The sequence below is a fragment of the Typopeltis vanoorti genome, chromosome 20, assembly GCF_054136105.1.
Source record: "Typopeltis vanoorti isolate ZY-2024b chromosome 20, IOZ_Tvanoo_1.0, whole genome shotgun sequence".
NCBI classification, from domain to species: Eukaryota; Metazoa; Arthropoda; class Arachnida; order Uropygi; family Thelyphonidae; genus Typopeltis; species Typopeltis vanoorti.
The window spans coordinates 45,645,113-45,666,306 of record NC_143568.1 but is presented as its reverse complement, the minus strand read 5'-3'; the positions used below and the strand labels follow the sequence as shown (position 1 = coordinate 45,666,306).

At 35.0% G+C, this 21,194-nt stretch overlaps 1 protein-coding gene across 6 annotated transcripts in view; it reads left to right on the top strand.

Annotated features, from left to right (window-relative positions):
• LOC150095405 (very long chain fatty acid elongase 4-like) overlaps positions 1–21,194 on the top strand; it is a 230,630-nt gene that overhangs the window by 174,465 nt on the left and 34,971 nt on the right. For all 6 annotated transcript variants that reach the window (XM_090409967.1, XM_090409968.1, XM_090409971.1 and 3 more), the window contains 2 exons: positions 5,878–6,049; positions 18,708–18,835. In XM_090409967.1, the coding sequence (XP_090266093.1) occupies positions 5,878–6,049; positions 18,708–18,835 (300 nt within the window). The remainder of the gene's footprint in view (positions 1–5,877; positions 6,050–18,707; positions 18,836–21,194) is intronic.

The following is a 21,194-nucleotide window of genomic DNA, read 5'->3' as shown; positions in this document are numbered from 1 at the left end:
ATAATTGAATGTGCATGTTGTGCAGAGAGCTATGCTAGTACACAATTTGCATAACTGTTTCAATTCTTGATGGATGAATCTTGGGAATTGGGAGGAGGACTTAGCTGCAAGTAACGTAGATAGCATTATATATTATTATAAATGTGGACTTGCTTTTCTGTAAATCAAAACTGTACAAGTGCAAAAACTGTAAGCATTCTGTTAAGAGATTTAAGTAAACAATAAACAAGGCATAATTTAGAAGAAATAGTGGACTTTTAACTGCCTTTGTGATAATTTTATCAAATAATTGTTCCACAAAAGCAATTATCTTTAATATTTTCAGAATAAAAAATTGAGTCATCTAACCATCATCATCAAATTCCTGCCATGTACCCTCAAGGGGTGTACAGGATATGACAGTACTACATGAAAAAATTACATCATTACTAACTTCCTATCTACAATTTTCCTCCAAATCAGTCTGTTACTTGTCAAGACTCCAACATTATCAGATCTTATATTTCTATCGTCTAAGGTACTTTGTACTGTATCAATCCACCTATATCTTGGTCTTCCTCTGGGTCGTTTTCCTGCCACCCTAGCAGAGAACACTTGTTTTGCTAATCTTTCCTCTCCCATTCTATTTAAGTGACCATACCACCTGAGATTAGCTCTGCTAATGCATTCCTGGATGCTGACAATGTCAAGTTCTTTCCTAATATCCTCATTTTTAATATGATATTGCCATTGATGCCATCTGTTCACGCCTCTAATCTTTCTCAAGACTCTCATATCTGCGGTCTCTAGTCTTTGGTCAAGTGTTTTACTTCTGACCCAGCTCTCAGATCCATAAGTTAAAACTGGTTTGAACACTGTCTTGTATACAGCTAATTTAGTGTTCCGACTAATTTCTCTCTTATTCCATATGAATTTATTCAATTGATTTCCCACCATATCAACTTTGCTGATTCTGTTGTCTATTTCTATATTTAATTTACCATCTTCAGTAAAAATTGTGCCTAAGTAGCTGAAGTGTTTTACTTGTTCTGCAGGTTCTCCATTCACAACACAGTTGACATTTTCAATGATTCTGCCTATTTTCATTGTCTTTTTATTGCTGACCTTCATACCATATCTATTACAACAGCTATTCAATTTAGTCAGAGAATCTTGCAGACTTGTAGCGGATTTATTTAGAAGTATAACATCATCCTCATAAAGCAAAGAGCTGACATTAACATCTCCAATTTTGATATCAGGTTTAATACCACTTTCCTTCATAATGTGATCCATATAGATAATGAATAACAGAGGGGATAATGTACATCCTTGTCTCACACCAGATTTAACATTAAACCATCTTCCTGTACTTCCTTCAATTCTAACTGTTGACTTACAACTCAAATAAAGACTAAGTATTGCTTGATATAATGCCCCATTGACACCATATAACTGCAGCATATTGAATAGCTTCTCTCTTGGCACCTTGTCATATGCCTTTTCCAAATCGACAAAACTTAAATACAGATCTTTGTTATATTCCCATGCTTTCGAGACTATTTGTCGTAAAGTGAAGATCTGATCTTGATAGCCTCTATTTGGCCTGAATCCAGCTTGTTCTTCACCAAGCTTTTCTTCCACAATTCTTCTCAACTGTTTCTCGAGTATACTTGCATGGATCTTGCCAGGAATACTCAGTATGGAAATACCTCTGTAATTTTCACATTCAGTTTTATTTCCCTTTTTATATATGGGTACTATGAGCGCTCTACTCCAATCATCGGGAATTCGTCCCTCTGTCCAGGCTTTCTGAACTATGCAGTGCAGCCACTGTAAGACTTTTATACCACCATACTTCAGCATTTCTGGTCGAATATCATCTACTCCTGCTGCCTTTCCATATTTCAAGCCTTTGATGGCTTTTTCTACTTCAAGTATGGATATGTATTCCTGACTGCATGCCTGGTCAATGTTTTTTATCACTGTGCTGTCATCACTGCTTGTTTCATTTAGCAGTTTTTCAAAGTAATTACTCCATACTTCAAGGATATCTTTTTCTCCTGTTTTCATGTCACCTTTATCATCTCTAACTCCTTTTACAGCACTCTTTCCTCCATTCCTAAGCTTCTTCAACAACCTCCAGAATATTTTGCCACCTTCTTGATATTTATTTTCTATATTCTTGCCAAAGTCCTCCTATGACTTTTGTTTAGCTAGTTTTACACACTGTTTAGCTTTCTTACATTTGTCTCTGTATTCTGTAAGAGTAAAAGCTGACTTATTTGCCAGGAACTTTTGATATGCTTTCTTCTTTTCCTCCACTGCCTCTTTAACTTCCTGTGTCCACCAGGGAGTTCTGATTTTTTTATCCTTGCACACAACCTCACCACATGCCTCTCTGGCAGAATCAATCAATGTTTTCTTCAGAGTTTGCCACTGAATCTCTAAGGTTTGATTCCTGTTCTCAAACTCTTTCATTTTCTTTTCAATAATCTTGTGTATTTTAGTCTACAGTTCACATCTGAGAGCTGCTCAACTTTTATTCGCTTTAAAACTTTCTTACATGTTATTCTTTTCAATATGAAATTCAATTTTATCCTGCTCAAGACTAAATAGTGATCACTTCCAATTTCAAATCCTCTGTACACTCTGGTGTCCTACACCAGGGAGAAAACATCACTATCAACAATAACATAGTCAATGAGACTTTTCTTATTCCTAGCCTCTTCTCTCCATGTGAATTTGTGCACATGTTTATGTTGGAACATGGTGTTAGTAATAACCAGTCCATGTCCTGAGCAGAAATCCAACAGATATTTGCCATTATTATTAGCTTTGCTCATTTGAGTCATCTAAGGCAAGAAATATTAGCAAAAAAAAAACAACAAAAAGTCTGGCATTTCTTTTACTACCCCCCCCCCCCCCTTTCCCTTACATACATCATAGGCATTAAGAGATAGGAAGGCAAATATCTGAATAAGATCTCAAACAGGTGTCACTGATATTGTAAAATACATTAAACAGGCTAGTGGAGATGGTCTGGCCATATTGCCAGATGCAATGACGGAAGATGGACTAGAAAAACAACAGAGTAGATACCAATAGATGGAGCAAGACAAAGAGGAAGACCGAGAAGGTGGAGGGATGAACTGGAACAAGTTGCAGGAGTGAGATGGATGGGAGAGGCAGAAAACCGAGTGGTCTGGAAAACCATGGGAGGAGACTGTCGTCCAGCAGTGGACAGAACCAAATGGTTTAAGAAGAAGAAAAATTGGTAGTAACTATTTACTGCGTACATGAATGTTTTTCTTTTATTTACTTTTTGTTTCAGATAATATATATATTTCATAATATGGCAGTTTATTACTCTGTCATTAACAACAAACTATATGATGAAAGGACTAGAAATATAAAAATATCTTGTATACGTTTAGTCTGTATCTCTATTTAAAATCACAGCCACACTGCACATACTGTAAGGAACTATGCATTTCGTGCTGCTTAGTAGTTTTTATTTATTTTTATTTTTTTCTTATAGCGAAAAGAATATAATGCAGCTATAGGTTAATGTCCGGCCCAGAAAGCCAATCCAGGGCCTCATCCTTCACCTTGTGGATGTCTTGGAAGTTACTATGAAATTGGCACCTTGGGCAGTCATTCATGATATGAGTGATCGTCTGGGGGTATGGGGGAACAGTCACAGTAAGGTTGGTCTGACAGTTTCCATTTGTGTAGTAGGTTGCCACATCTGTCCTGGTTAGTTTTGATCCTGTTGACAGATGACCAAATCTTCTTAGTAAGAGCAAAAACCAAACTGCAGAGCACAGGGTTTCTTGATTTTAGGCGAAGACTAGGTGGATTTTTGAGAGTCCGGTGTAGGGGCAGGATCCGGTTGCTCATTCTTTATTAAATTCTGTAATTCAGGATTGTCTTCTCCATATATTTGATAGAGAATGTTGGATAGGACAGGCAGCCAAGGGAGAGGGGTGCTTCTCAGTGTCCCAGTAATTGTGCGTATGGTAGAGTTTAGCTGGGTATCTATAATCTTAGTGTGTGCACTTCTTTCCCAGATGGGGGCACAGTATTCTGCTGCAGAGAATGCAAGCGCTAGTGCAGATGACCTCAGGACTTCTGCCCCCACAACCCCAGGTTGTTCCAGCAAGCCTTGAAATGATATTTCTCATTTTAGTTTTGTTAGACAGAGTGGTGATGTGCCTTTTATAGGCTTCTGTCCAGGCTCACTCCAAGGTATTTCTGGTGAGGCTCATGTTCTACCTTGCCACAGAAAGAGAAGTTGAGGTGTTGATTTTCCTCTGCATTATTTAGGTGGAATGCTATGGACAGTTTTTGATGGATTTGGCTTCAGGTACCACTGCTTGAAGTACTGCAGGATGTTTAGGTCCATGTTCGAAGTTGTTTCCATGGCAAAGGAGGTAGACTGGTGTAGGATCGCTAGATCATCGGCATACATGTATTTGCTTGAGCTGGTATGTTGGATATGTTGAAGAGTATAGGAGCTAACACAGAGCCTTGTGAGAGACCGTTGTGGAGGAATCTGGGCCTGCTCTTTTTTCCACCAATATGGACCCAGAACTTTCTGTTGGAGAGAATGGATTTGAAAAGCTGGAAAGTTTTTTGCACTTTATAATATTGCCTAGTTTTAGGAGGAGATCCCTGGTCCAGGCTATGTCGTATGCTGATGTTAGTGAGTGAAAGTGACCTCTGGATGCAAGTTTCTTCTGGAGGCCTGCTTCAGTGTGTGTTGTCACCTGGTCACAGCAACTTCTTCCCGGCCTGAAGCCAGCTTGTTCAATCGGGAGTGCTCTTTCGATGAATGGTGAATTTCTTTTAAGGAGAATTCTTTCAAAGAGCTTAAAGGTGGAGCAAAGCAAGGAGACAGGTCATAGATTCCTGACATTATTTGGATCTTTCTCTGGTTTTCGGCACAGCAAGTATTTGCCTTCCCGCCATAGTTTCGGTAATTCTCCAGTTATTATTTTTGAGAACTGGGCAGCCTTGTTGGCTGAGGTGTTTAAGAAACTCAGGAAGGAAACCCTCCACTCCTGCAGCCTTGTCATTCTTGATGAGTTTTAAGGCTTCCTGTACCATCTCAGAGATACTGAGCGTACAAGTTCAGGAAGCTCGGCCCATCTTCAGCAATACTCAATAGAAATTAATAGTTACCACCATTATAAAAATTCACTTACTCACTCCCTATACCATACTTCTGAAACATCCTGACCAGAGCCATCTAAGTATAATGCTAGTTTGAAATAAATTATTAGCAAATTGTTCTGCGGACCTACAGGGTTTACAATTATAAGAGTCAACTGAATCATTACAGTATCATTCAGGTTTATTCTGATGGTAGATTGCATGGTTATTTTCCTGGTACAGCTGGGACGTATCTTGGAGGTACTGGCTCTGAGACAGAGCAATGAATGCTGGTTTAGGGTTTATCTGAGACAGATAAACCAGCAATACTCAATAGAAATTAATAGTTACCACCATTATAAAAATTCAGTTACTCACTCCCTATACCATACTTCTGAAACATCCTGACCAGAGCCATCTAAGTATAATGCTAGTTTGAAATAAATTATTAGCAAATTGTTCTGTGGGCCTACAGGGTTTACAATTATAAGAGTCAGCTGCATCATTACAGTACTGTTCTGATAAACAGAGGAATATATCTACAGTAGGGGAATATAATTGGCATAGAAATCTATGCAACATAATGGATTAATTTCATGAACTGATATCATTAATAAATGATAATTAAAAGACTCGTTAATTTTGTGTAAAAAAAAAAAATTTAATGAAACGTAGTTTGTGCCATAAAGAAATTAATTCACTTAATACATGAGCATTAGACATTTTTTTTTTTCACTTTAGATTGCCAAAGCCCTTTGGTGGTACTACATCTCCAAGCTGATCGAATTTTCTGACACAGTTTTCTTCATCCTTCGTAAGAAAAATAACCAGTTAACTTTCTTACATTGCTATCATCATTCGACTATGTTTGGTCTATGGTGGATCGGTGTGAAATGGGTTCCAGGTGGTTCAGGTATAGTAATATAGTGTATTTAAAACTGTTCACAATTGAAGGTTAGTAGAATGAAGTATTGTTTAGAACCAGACAAATGTGTGTGAAGTATTTTCACAACTAGTCCATTTATATATAGAAACTGTTGATTATATGGTTTTAATAGAATAATATAGCAATACACCATTCTGTTTGTATATAGAAAATATGACTCCTGCATTGACTTAATCTTGATAACTTTCTGAGTCTGGCTACTTATGAGACCTCAATAAAGGTCAGAAATGGTCTGGATAGTGATCCTTCATGTAATGTTTTTGCATTTATGGGATTCTGAGGCATTTAATGTGAAAGTCAGCAGTCATATATACAAGTAGACTAGTTATTAAGATACTTGCAAACTTTATAAATGATTAAGACAAGAATATAATTTTTTGACAAGTATAATATATTCCATTGCATTCCCCTTGAATGTTTCCTACCACCATTTTGTCACTTATTTCATTTAGCAAACTTTCCAAGTAATCACTTCAGATATCTATATCATCTTTGTATTCAGGTTTCATACTGACTTGCTAGAAACTTTCAATATGATTTCTTCTTTTCCATGACTGCCTCTTTATCTTGAGTCCACAATGAAGTTTGTATTTTTTTTTTATCTTTGCATGCAACTTCATCCTGTGCCTCCTTGGCTGAATCATTCATTATTTTTTTTCAGTCCATTACTGAGTCTCCAAAGCTTTGTTCTTGTTTTCAAACCAACATTTTTCTCTTGAAGAATATTGGTATACCATATTTACTCAAATATAACTCTCATATTTCCCCAAAAATTAAAATTAAAAAATCACGGTGCAAGATATATGCAGGGAGTTTCAGAAACTAAACTTTTTCAGTCAAAAACTAAATTGACGTTTATAATTAAATCCTTGGTATTCATTATAATATCATTTCAGAATCATAGGAACTTTGAATTTATCATAACTTTGAGTTTAAAACCAACACTGTAACTTGAATGTTTCTCTATATTAGAAGCAAAAATTACCAGTAATTTACAAGACTTGAGATATATAATGAACAATCCTTCATGAATGACTAATGAGAAGTGAAAGCAGAGCACGAAATGGACAGCAATGGCAGGCCGGTAGAGATAGCAGCTATTAAGACATGCATATGATTGGCGCAGTAATAAGAAAAGATCATGCAACTCAATGACAAAGGCAAGCTGGCAGTTGTTGTAACCACTCTGATGTTATGAGCTTTTAACATTCTCGCCAATTTTGTGGAAACTGAATTAATATAGGGAATGACCGCTGTGGACACATATTGGGGCACCGTGTGGTTTTTAAACCAACTACCATGATCAGACAAATCTTAAGATCACCTAAAGATGAGGTACCTTTCTTCAAATGTCCTGGAGTATATGAAATTCCATGCATGTGTGGCCTTTCTTACATTGGTCAGACTTCTAGAAGTTTTGAAATAAGACAGAAGGAACATGTGGGAGATGTCAATCATAATAGAATCATCACATCTGGTTTAGCTCATCATTTCTCAACATCAAATCACGTTATAGATTGGAAAAACAGTTCTATGCCTTACATCGAGAATGACTACAGATACAGAACTTTAAAAGAAGCAGCTGTGGTACTATGCACAGGCAATAATTTAAATAGAAATCAGGGTATCATTCTTAAAGACATATGGAAAAATCTCATCATCTCTCTCAGTTCGACAGAATTACAACATGCAAAAAACTACACAACACGTGGTCATGTACCGGAATCTGACTGAAGCTTTCGAACACATGCATGCCTTCAAACAGAATGATCAAATGTAAACGGCCTAACAGTGACTAAAGTGTATGTTTGAAATATAACTTAATGCATTTGTTTTCACACCAGTTCAGCCTTGAAAATGCTAGACAATGGCTAGTGAAACTTGTTGGCTCTTTGTATATTTTATCATTTATCTTCTGGTCTTTTAATAATAAAAGTTCTTTATTTTAATACATCAGACCAAATATGTACAATTTAAACTACTTGTTTTTCTTGCATCTGCAGCATAGTGGCTGCTGTGAGTTATATGCAAGGGCAAGTTATATTCGAGTAAATTCAGTGTACAGTTTGCTTCTGAAAGCTGCTCAAATTTGATTCTTTTTAAAATGTTTATATATATATATATATATATATATATATATTTTTTTTTTTTTTTTTTCTTCTTCTTTTCAGTACGATATTCCTTTTTATCCTATTTAAAACTGAATGAAAACAAGTTGAAAACAAGAAACAGAGGCTTGAAACTTGGAACGTGAGAACATTATATAAACTAGGGAATTTTGACAACCTTATACAGGAAATAAAAAGACTTAAAATTGATGTGATGGGAATTAGTGAAACAAGATGGCCTAACATGGGAAAACTAGAGAAAGATGGATTTACATTTGTATATTCTGGTGGAGAGAAGCATGAATATGGAGTGGGTTTCATGATTAAGAAAGACATCTTTAAATGTGTAATGGGACTATGGCCCATAAACGAAAGAATAATACTTATTAAATTAGCCGCAAAGCCTTTTAACATCATAATTATCCAGGTTTACCCTACGATGACTCACAATGATGAAGAAATAGAAGATTTTTATAATAACTTACAAAAATCTGTAGAATATGTAAAATCAAATGAGATACTCATATTGATGGGTGACTTGAATGCAAAGGTTGGAGAAGGGGAAGAAAATCCAGTTGTTGGAAAATTTGGACTAGGCGACAGAAATGAAAGAGGTGAGAGATTGATACAATTCTGCATTCAAAACAACTTGCGTATAATGAATACTTTCTTTCAACATCCAAAGCGCAGACTGTATACTTGGACAAACCCAGATAACTCTATAAGAAACCAAATAGATTTCATAATGATAAATAATAGATACAAAAATAATATAACCAACATAAAAACATACCTAGGTGCTGATATAGGTTCAGACCATAACCCTGTTGTCTCTACTTTAAAAATTAAACTAAAAAATATTTCTAAAAACAATCATACTGAAAGACTTGAGTTCACAGCTCTGAATATACCTGACAACATAATGGTGTTTAACTCAGAAATTAGATCATGCAGATATAAAACAGAAGACAATATACTTTGTAACACAGAGGAAATTGAAAACAGGTGGTCAAATTTTAGAAGTGCAATATATAAGATGGCTAACGACGTTATCCCAAAAATTAAATACAATAAGAAAAACCCTGGATGACTGAATCAATACTAGAACTTATGAATGAAAGACGAAAAAAGAAAAGTACACAACAGTATAGAATACTCAGTAAAATTATAAAAAAAGAATGCAGGAAGACTAAAGACAAGTGGCTAAATGAAAAATGTAAAGAAATAGAGGAACTGGACAGGAAACACAATAGTAAAGAAATGCATAAATCAATCCAAGCTCTGACAAATAAAAAGAAAAATTTCAACCATAATCCTTGTATAAAAGATCAAAATGGAAAAATGCTCTACTAGAGACACAAGATATCATAAAAAGATGGAAAGAATATGGAAAAGAACTGTTTGACTCTGATCACACAGATGCACCAGATATACAAAATATGGATGGTGAACCAATTACATATGAAGAAATAGAATACGCTCCAAGTCAAATGAAAACAGATAAAACACCAGGCCCTGATCAGATCCCTATTGAATTGTTAAAGAAAGTAGATGAAAACACACTTAATGACCTAAAGGTTATTTTTAATAACATCTATGATTCATGATACATCCCTGATGATCTAAGGAAATCCATCTTTATCACTATTCCCAAAATTCCAAGAACTTTTGAATGTACAGAATATAGACTAATAAGTTTAACAAGCCATGTTACAAAATTACTACTGAGAATAATCCTAGAAAGAATAAAAGGCACTTTGTCAGAAAAAAAAAATAGAAAACACTCAATCAGGTTTTCAAAAAGACAAAGGCACAAGAGAAGGAATCTTCAGTTTGAAAACATTATGTGAAAGAAGCCTTGACAGCCAGAAAAGCATATATCTTTGTTTTATTGATTACACCAAAGCATTTGATTCAATAGATCACAAGAAATTAATACATATCCTACAAAATAATAGGTTAAAAGGACAAGATCTACATATAATTACAAATATATACTGGAATCAAATGGCCTCAATAAGATATAAAAATACATATTCTGGCAACTTTGAAATCAAAAAAGGAGTAAGGCAAGGATGTCTCTTATCACCCTTACTGTACAATATATATAGTGAGCAAGTTTTTAAAAATATTTCAGAACTGAAGGGTGTAAAAGTCGGAGGTAGGAACTTCAACAACTTCAGGTATGCAGATGACACAGTTCTTATAGCTGAATCTGAAGATGATCTTCAAAACTTAATCACAGAAATTTACAACAGAAGCTTAGACATGAGACTAATTATTAACCTAAAGAAAACAAAGTGCATGATTATATCAATAGAACCAATAAATAAGAAACTGAACATAACTGTTAACAAAAAACAGGTTCAGTCTTTTATATATTTGGGACAAATGTTTACAGACAAAGGAAATTCCCTTAAAGAAATAAAAAGAAGAATAGAGATAGCAAGAAACGCCTTTACTGATATGAAAACTGTTCTAACATCCAGAGACATTAATATAGACACAAGAAAAAGATTAATAAAATGCTATATATGGTCAAGACTGAACATAACTGTTAACAAAAAACAGGTTCAGTCTTTTATATATTTGGGACAAATGTTTACAGACAAAGGAAATTCCCTTAAAGAAATAAAAAGAAGAATAGAGATAGCAAGAAACGCCTTTACTGATATGAAAACTGTTCTAACATCCAGAGACATTAATATAGACACAAGAAAAAGATTAATAAAATGCTATATATGGTCAAGACTTCTCTACAACAATGAAACTTGGACTCTAAATAAAGAAGCAGAGAAAAAATTAGAAGCTTTCAAAATGTGGACCATCAGAAGAATGTTGAAAATACCATGGACAGAGAAAATGAAAAACGAAGATGTTTTAAAGAAATCAAAAATGAAAATAATTAAAGAGTGAAAACTTAAATATTTTGGACATCTAACTAGACAAGAAGGCATTCAGAAATTAATATCAGAAGGGAAATTGGATGGAAAAAGAGGGAGAGGTAGACCCAGTAGAATGTGGTTTGAAGACATTAAGGACTGGACTGGCTTGAATTTCCATAAATGTTCCAGAGCAGCAAAAGAACGAAAAAGGTTCCGTGACATAGTTGCCAAACTCCTCCTAGGAGATGACTTGAAGAAGAAAACTGAATGGTGATCACTTATTTCAAATTCCCTATATACGAGGGTGGTCTGAAAAGTTCTTTGCTTCGACCACCTATGGTCGAGGCAAAAAAATCTCTTGCTGATGGTTGCATCAGCAAGAGATTTTTCTAAGTTGGAACATCTGTCATAAGCATCCATGTAAAATTGTAAGTCATTCTATCAAATAGTTTGTTTTATACAGCTGTCTGAAGCAAAAGTGTTGTCTATATCCCTTGAAATGGATAAAATTAAGTATCATGCGGTTATAAAATTCTTTATAAATTTTATAGCCTTCTTGGAAAGAAATTCATTCGAAGTTCATAAAAGTTTATAGGCACTCTTCTCCTTCGTTTTTGACAATTAAGAAATGGGCTGCCGAGTTTAAACGTGGCAGTAACAGCCTTGAAGATGATCCACGTGAAAGATATCCAAAAAGTGTAACAACACCAGAAATCATTGATCAAGTGCACGATATGGTATTGGATGACTGGCAAGTCAAACTGCGTGAAATTGCTGTGACTATAGGTATTTCAAAAGAACGTGTAGGATATATTTTGCATGAAGAATTGCGTATGAAAAAGCTTTGTGCAAGATGGGTGCCAGGCTTGCTCACAGCAGATCAAAAATGCACTCACATGAAAATCTCTGAACAGTGCTTGGAGCATTTTAACAAGAATAAAACTGATTTTGCATCAATTTATTACTATGGATGAGACTTGGATTCACCTTTACGCACCAGAATACAAACAGCAGTCAAAACAGTGGACAGAAGCCGGTTGTTCAGTGCCAAAGAAGACAAACTCGGTTCCATCAGCAGGAAAAGTCATGGCATCAGTGTTTTGGGATGCTAAAGGTATTTTGTTTATTAATTATCTTGAAAAGGGTAAAACAATAACTGGGGAATATTATTCAGACCTTTTAACCAGATTAGATGTAAAATTCATGAGAAAAGACCCGGTTTGCTGAAGAAAAAAATCTTTCATCAGGACAATGCACCTGCCCACAAAGATGTTTTGGCAATGGGAAAATCCACCCTATTCCCCAGATTTGGCTCCCTCTGACTTTCCTCTCTTCCCAAAACTAAAGCTCTTCCTTGCGGTCAGCGTTTTTCTTCGAATCAAGAGGTGATTGGAGCTGTAGAGGGGTATTTTGCAGATCTTACTGAGAACCACTACAGGGACGGGATAATGGCACTGGACCATTGCTGGAATAAATATATTAGTCTTAAGGGAGATTATGTTGAAAATAAAAATAATTTTGAAATTATAAATTTGTTTTTTCATTGTTAGCCGAGAACTTTTCAGACCACTCTTATGTTCCTCGACCTTTGTGAAGATATCACTATCTACTATAACCTAGCCCAGGGTTTCACAAATTGTGTTCTGCAGAAAGTGAAGTGTTCTGTGAAAAATTATCAAAATTAATATTAATATGAGCCTGGAATGATTTTAAATGCTGCGACTCGAACCAAGGTGTTCCATTAAAATTTCAAGATTTGTGAATTGTTCCGTTATAGGAAAAATTTGGGAAATGCTGACCTAGCCAATGAGGATTTATTTGTTGTAATTTCTTCATGTGAATTTGAGCACATCTTTATTTTGCAACAAGATATTAATAATGTCGAATTTATATCCTGAGCAGAGTTCTTACCATTATTGTTACTCCAGATTCAAAAAACAGTTTTGGCTGTCTCGTTTTCATTTCCTGTCTCCTGTTCAGATTTCCAACAAGAACCAGCCTTTCCTTTTTCTTCTCATTAGAGACTTAAAAAAATTCTTCCACTTCTTCATTAGTCAAATCTTTTGTGATACCATAGGCACAAATAAGTCTTATTGTCCCATTCCCCATTTTTATGTTTCTCTCACTTAACATTACTGGAAATGCTATGATCAGTATTTATTCAAGAAGACCATTTTCACGTTTAGTGTTTAATACTATAGTTCTTCCTTTTTCTGATCACCATTAGAGTATAACATCTTGTACTTATTTAGACATCTTATCTGTTTTTGTCTTTGTCAGTAACCATTTATGTACATAGTACTTCTCTAATTCTTTGGCCAGTTCTGCTTCTTTTCCATTGAATACTTCTTATACTGATGGCTTATCTTGAATTTTGCTGATGCTTGAGTTGGAATTTGTACAGTAGCTAACTTCTCATTTTTTGCTGTTGGTGGCACAGTTAAACAAGACCCACCTGTTTTCACCAGTTGGTTAACTGGTGAAAACAGGTGGGTCTTGTTTAACTGTGCAGTGCCCCAGCTGTCATGACATTTCATCTTGTTACACCATCATTGTCTTTTGGTTAAAGACAATACAATACTATTAATGGGATATACCACTAGAACAGCGCTTCCCAAACTGTGGGCCGCGGCCCCCTTGGGGGCCGTAGGTTTTGTTGAGGGGGGGCCGTGAAATAATGAAAACAAATTTAAAATGTTTTAAGACTAAGTATATTTTTTTATTTTAAAAGAAACGTATTTAACTTTTATTATTTCTTTTTTGTTATTTTTATATTTTAATGGAAAAATTTACACATTGGTGTTGGTTCACAAACTTTGCTTCCTGCGTATTTCGGCGCTTAACGAATATTAGTAAATATTGCTTATTCATATGTTTCATTTCAAAGCAGTGGTTAATTGTATTTACTTCGAATGCTTTCCAGGGAAGTTCCAAATCTTTCTGTCCCTTTCATAACACGTTCGTAATCAGGGACTGTTGATATTGATTTTATATACATATCAAAACTCATTTTATATTATCACTGTCATCCGAGCTAGTTTTCTGCTACCAATACAAGTTTTGCATATACTTCACACATGAAAAAAAGCTTAAACAAGTTCATGTGGGGATATAGTAACTCGCTTGCAGTGGTAAACAGCACGCCCTCCCTAAGAGCCACTATACTGCAGAGGCAATAAAAATAAGTACTTTTATTATGCCAGTGAATAAGGTATGAGGAGTCTGTGTAATATATTTCTCAACAAATAGTGCAATTAGAGACAACTGGGATAAAAACACACTAATTAATGAATCACATGTCCCCTTATACAGAAACTATGCTGTATAGACTGAAACAAAACCATATGTTGCATGGGCAAACACAGTATCTAACTAAAAACTATTGTTATTAATTAGATGTATGTGAGTTCGATTTCCCAAGGTAGCAATAAAATTCAACCGAACATGTTAAAATTCGTAAAAGTGTTAAAACTAAGTAATATATATATATATATATATATATATATATATATATATATATATAATGAATGTTATGGCAGTTTCACATATGGAATTCGGTTGAAGAGAGTTAGCATTTCAACTCAATTGTTAGCTATGCTTTATCTTTCGGTTGCGCGATCTTTTCTTAATACCACACCAGTCATATGCACGTTTTAATAAACAGACTGCCTTTGCTGTCTGTTTCGCGTTAGGCTTAATTACCGTAAAAGGAGAAAAGTCACAAAAGTGAAAAATGTTCCTGGTCCGGGGGATTCCCTTATTCAGGTAATATTCACTAATTTCATGTTATCAGTCTGTGGTGTGCCAGTATTGGTAAGTGGTGATATTATTTGATCTATTCTACGTTAAAAAATTTAACCCTGAGATGGATAAGTGGTTGGTAAAAAATAAAAAAAATTAAAAAATCCTGCGAACAATCAGAAGAAGCAGAAACAGACTAAAAAAAAAAAAAAAGGACAGTATTTTACCAGAACAGCCCGCATCGTCTTCAGAACCAAACGGTAAGAGGCAAAAAATGTAATATATGCATTTGATTTTTGCAATATTCGCTGTGTATGTTTTGTATTGAATATAAATACAATAAATATTATAATAACATATCCCTATTACGATTTTTTTTTCGAGGGGGGCCGTGAAATATTTTAATTTTTGCAAAGGGGACCCTGACATCCAGAAGTTTGGGAAGCACTGCACTAGAAGGTGAGGATTGGATAATATGTTCAAAGCACTAGTCATTTCTCTTGGATTCTTTGAATGGCCATGTGAAAGTCTTCTTCTGGTTATCTAGCTTTAAGTTGTCCCATTATTACATGTTACGTTTTATTATTATATTATATATTTTATGTTATTTTTACTATCAAATCACTTAGTGGTCTAAGCTAGATCTAGATGACTGGTAGGATACTTGAACTTAGTTTGAAGGAAATTTTGTGTACTAACCAAGCATTCAGTCCCTACTTTCTGTGGTGCATATTGTTTTTAGGTATCTGAATGCTGAACAAATGAGGATAGGCTAATAGTTGAGAACTTGGTTGACCATATTGTAAAGTATTGTATTGTAAAATGCTGCTAAAGGAAGATCGCGTTTTAATAAACAAGGTGACAAATATATTGGATAAGGGGGATGCATATACAGTAGTATATTTAGATTTTACAAAGGCTTTCATTAGACTTCTGCAAGACAAACTAGTAGTTAAATTGGAACAGATGGGATTGGATAGTAGATTAATGTGCTGGAGTGTAGATCAGTTGTCTGATAGGTATCAGCAAGTTGTGTATGGGGAGTAATATTCCACAAGAAGAAAGTCACTAGTGGCATACCCAGGGGGTCTGTTTGTGGGCTATTGTTGTTTAATTTATATGTAAATTGCATTTGAATGGGCTTAAATGGTGCTATACAGTTGTTTGCAGATGATGCAAAAAAAGTTGGGTCTTATTGTCATTTCTAGTTTTTATTAATAATAAAGATAGTGAGTGGGGAGAGTTATGAGAAGTAGAGCAGATGTAGCTTTACAAGAGGACCTAAATAGACTATCTGAATGGGTGAGTGTGTGGGGATGTCAGCTTAATGTTGCAAAGTGTAAGGTTTTAAAATTTGGGAAGCAAAAATGGAATGGAAAGTATAGGATTGGTGTTGTTATACCCTGATAAATTGGAATATTAAAGTTTCATCTTATCATTGCATAACAGAGCGAACATCCAATAAGGAACATTAAAATATGCTTGGTATCTAGGTATGAATAGTTTTGAATACAATAATAAGAAAAGAAAAGAAGAATTGTAAAGTAATGAGATGTTATTTACTTGTATAAAAGAAAACAATATGTAGGAAAAGTGTGCAAATATTATATGTATAATTTAATACTGAATTAAGGTCAACATTATCTTTAGTGTGAATTAACCCTTATTGTGAATATACGTGTAAGAACCAAACCAACATAATCTGGGTAAATGTAAGTTCGAAGTTCGGGGGGCAAAGCAGACAGTTGCCTCGAGCGGTCTTGTGCTCACAGAACGTGCTTAGAAGCAGCGGGAGATAATCGGACAGTATGACGTCAGGCACACGTGACGGCAAATTCTGCGTGCGTGTGAACGGCAAAAGTTATGGTGGTGGCCGTTAGGGAGGAAGTATAAAAGGGCTAGCAAACCCCCGCTCTTCTCTCTGGTATCCTGTGTTCGTCTCGTGGTTGATCGGAGCTCTGGGTGTAGGTCCATCGCTGGCATGCGATCGAATGGATTATCAGTGGGAAATCTAATCCCGTGATACTGCAGCAGGCTATGCCACGTGGAACGTACCTGCCCGAAGTGCTGTGATAAAGGAAGTCAAAGAGATGATCACTTTCAGACATCGATGATTGGAAAGAAAGCAACAAAAGAGTATAGATAAGTAGACAATTTATTATTTGATATGTGTGAGAATCCAGAAATTAATATTGTGTAGAACTTTAATGAAAAGAGACTCAGAGATAGCAATTAAGAGAGACTGCATGAAAAAGGGCTTGTTTGTTATAGAAGATTATGAAAGGACAAACACTGTATGAATCTGAATATTGTGTGTATTTAAGAATGTTTAAACAGGATTTGATCTATAGAGTAAGAGTTGATTGAGATTGTAAAGATAGAGATTAAAGTGTAAGAAATATGCTATGTGTAGAGTAACTTAGGTAGATTGAATTTTGATGGGGTCTTATGTGAAAGGTATAAGAGTTATCAGATATGAATTATTCCTTAACTTTCTAATTTTGTATTGTTAACAGTATGTACATTATGCTAAATAAACCTTGTTTTTCTTTAACCAATTTTGTCTCTTTATGGAATTCGATGCACCACTTGTAAAGTTAGTTACGAATATGGGCGGGAGAATTTTGAACACAATTCACGGTCACGATTGCATATCTTGTGTTATCTTTTCACTTCTTACCAACTTCTTGATTAACATTCTAATTAATCTAAGACTCCTAAGTGGCGCAGCTTAAATAAATTTTCTTAGGACTTAATGAGAGGTTGGTAACGAAGTGTCTGCCACATAGCTTTTGGCTCGACCCCCGGGCTATTTCCTTTGTGACCCAGAGATACCACGTGCCACACTTTGGCAAGACTTCAAGGAAATCAAAAGATATAAGAATGGGACACGACACAACAGTGTGGATAATTTAGAGAATATCGAGGAGATAAAAGATCTGGGGGGTGATGGTGGATAGGGACTTGAAATTTCGTGGACACTTTGCTAAAATTGAGGACAACACAGTGAATTATTAGATTGACGTGGAGAAAACGGACGTGTAGAAGTAAGGATGTTTTGATTTCATTGTACAAGACTTTGATCAGGCTACATATGGATCACTGTGCATGCATAGATTTGGCTACCAGGTTTTCAAAAGGATGATGAGATGTTGGAAAAGGTTCAGATATGATTGACTAGATGGTTTCTGGTCTGGGATGTGGAATATGAGGATAGATTGAGAGAATGCAAATTACAGAGCCAAGTGGATATAAGGAATAGGGCAGACATGATCGAGATGTATAAGTTGGTAAGGGGCAATTATCAGATTAATGTGGATGAGATTTATCATAGAATACTGGAGACGGGAGAATGAGAGGCCATCCTTGGAAGCTGTATAAGGTGGGTTTTAGCAAGGGGGAGTGATAATAGATTTTTTGCATAGAGTGGTAGGTGATTGGAATGCATTGCCTGAGAGTGTGGCGAGTGCAGGGACAGTGAATGCATTTAAGTCAAGATATGATGAGGTGTGTATATGAGAGTGGGACCTCCCATGATAAGTCTTTTGATTCCATGAAGGTCTGTTGATAATAATAATATTGTATGCTGCATTGTCTTAATAATAAAGAAAATCTTCAGAAGTTCTATATTCAATCTCTGAAGTAAAATTTTCCCTTCTTTTGGATATTATTGTTGATGTTGTTTCCGCATTATATTTTAATTCTGTTTTTAAAGCATTTATTGAATGAAAGAATTAAAACAAAATGAAAACTTTTATGACATATATAGAATGCTAATTGTTATTAGACTAGTTTTTAAAAAGGAGAAATTGAAAAAATCTGATTTAAAATATATCTAATGTAAGAAATGAAATGGGATTAAAAAATGATTATCTTACTATCCTTTGGCAGCCCTTCCAGGTGCTATGGCAAATTCATTTGTTCACGTCCTGATGTATCTCTATTATGGACTATCAGCATTAGGGCCTGGTATTCAGAAATATCTTTGGTGGAAGAAATATCTTACTGTCATACAGCTGGTATGTTAATATATTTTCTTAAGGCATTCATAATTATCTGTTTTATATAGAATAAAAAAAAAAAAGAATCTATCCTTTTTAAATTAAAATGCATAGTAGTTATATATTTTATATATAGTTTATGCATACTTATTCAGAAAAGACAAATTTTCTTTCAAAAATTTAACTTTTATTTATTGATCTCATACATGTGAGGTAGACCTGTAATCACATTAGTGCTGTGTGGAGGTATATGTGGAGGTTGTGAAAAAAGTTGATTGACATTTTCTTGAAGAGTTGCAGGCTACAATTATTTGTAGGATGAGGAAGGATGTGTTCCAGAAGACTGAGGTAGATGGAATAAGAGAGGAAGAGGAGAAGCAGGTTCGGTGTGTTTATAGTTGTAGTGAAAACAGGAAGATGTTTGATAGTTGCTACTCTTGTTTTAACAGGCCTAACAGAAAGTGGAGGAATGGCAGTTGCCAGTTCAGTAGATGAGTGTGCTTGTAGAACAGACACAGAACTGAAACAGGTTGAAGTGAGTCTGTCAGGGAGTGATCACCTATGAGCCAAATTGGTCTTTCCTGGACAGTATCAATAAATTTTAATGGAGGTTTTAGGTCCACCATTCCAAACATGTGAACGATATTCTAAGGATGGGTGCATTTGTATAGTTGTAGCTGGGTGGGTAACAAATAGTATATTTAAGGTAACAGAAAGCCTATTTTTTAGATGTTGAGGAAGGTATTGATGTGATGTATTTATGCCAATAGAGACTCAAGGTAATGTCAGTCCAAGTAGAGAAAGAGAGATCTCATCTTGTTTAGTGATTTTTGCATTACTGAGGGACTGCATTGTTTCAGATTTTTAGTAGAGCTGTAACAGATTCTGAAAACAGTCTCACACCTGTAAGAGTTTTTTCATTGAATGGCATGGTCTGTAACTCCAAGTGGCAGCTTTTTAGTCAAACATTGGTTATTCTTCCAATTTGACTAAAATATTTCATTTGTAGGAGCAAGTAATACTGTAAATACCAGGGTGATCTAAGTAATGGAAAGAATATTTTTGTGAATGAATAAGGATAGCTATTTTCGATAAGTAAAAAGTTCATCATATCCCTAGAAATCTGTTTATCTATTTCTTTTGTTAAAAACATTAGTGACAACAGTATCTAAATATGCATACCTAATTAAGACTTTTCTATGTTCTCTTCATGTGAATGATGCACATATTATATTAAAACATGGTGTAGTAAGGATCATTCCATGTCCTAAACTAATATCTAATCAGATACTTACCATTATTATTAGCTTTACTCTTGTCTCCCATTTTTTTACAAACATTCTGTTTAGTTTTCATTTTGAATTGCCTGTCAAATTTAGATAAGTGGGAGGAGAAATGTGCACCTCATTAGTAGGTATCTAATGGTTACCTGGATACTGAACAAATGAGGATAGGTTGGCAGTTTGGGATTTATTTCACCAAATTGTATGCTCTACTTAAACCGAAAACTGGTATTATAAAATATCATGTCAGCTGGGATATTATATTCCATTTTTTGTCAGGAACCAAGACCAGCAAGTAGAGTCTGCAACAAACTGAATGGTAGCAGAATTCAAGACAGACACTATATCAACATAAGAAGTATCAATGAAAGAAGTGGAACTGGCAGAAAAATTGGAGAAGTACTGTTTGACATAATTGCTGTTACCAGAGCAAAGAAAACCAAAACAGGTGAGACTTCTAAATAACTATGAAGTGTTATATTGTAGCTATTAATAATGATAAGGGAAAGGAAGGTGTTTATTCTATATGTGTGTGTGTATATATATATATATATATATATATGGCAGAGTGCACTTGTTTTGCTAATCTTTCCTCGCCCATTCTGTTTAAGTGACCATACCACCTGAGATTAGCTGTGCTAAACCATTCCTGGATGCTGACAATGTCAAGTTCTTTCTTAATATCCTCGTTTTTAATATGATATTGCCATTCATGCCATCTGTTCACGCCTCTAATCTTTCTCAGGACTCTCATATCTGCGGTCTCTAGTCTTTGGTCAAGTGTTTTACTTCTGACCCAGCTCTCAGATCCATAAGTTAAAACTAGTTTGAACACTTTCTTGTATACAGCTAATTTAGTGTTCCGACTAATTTCTTTCTTATTCCATATCAATTTATTCAATTGACTTCCTACCATACAGCTTTCTCGATTCTGTTGTCTATTTCCATATTTAATTTACCATCTTCACTAAAAATCGTACCTAAGTAGCTGAAATGTTTTACTTGTTCCACAGGTTCTCCGTTCACAGCGCAGTTAACATTTTCAACGATTATGCCTATTTTCATTGTCTTTGTCTTTTTATTGCTGACCTTCA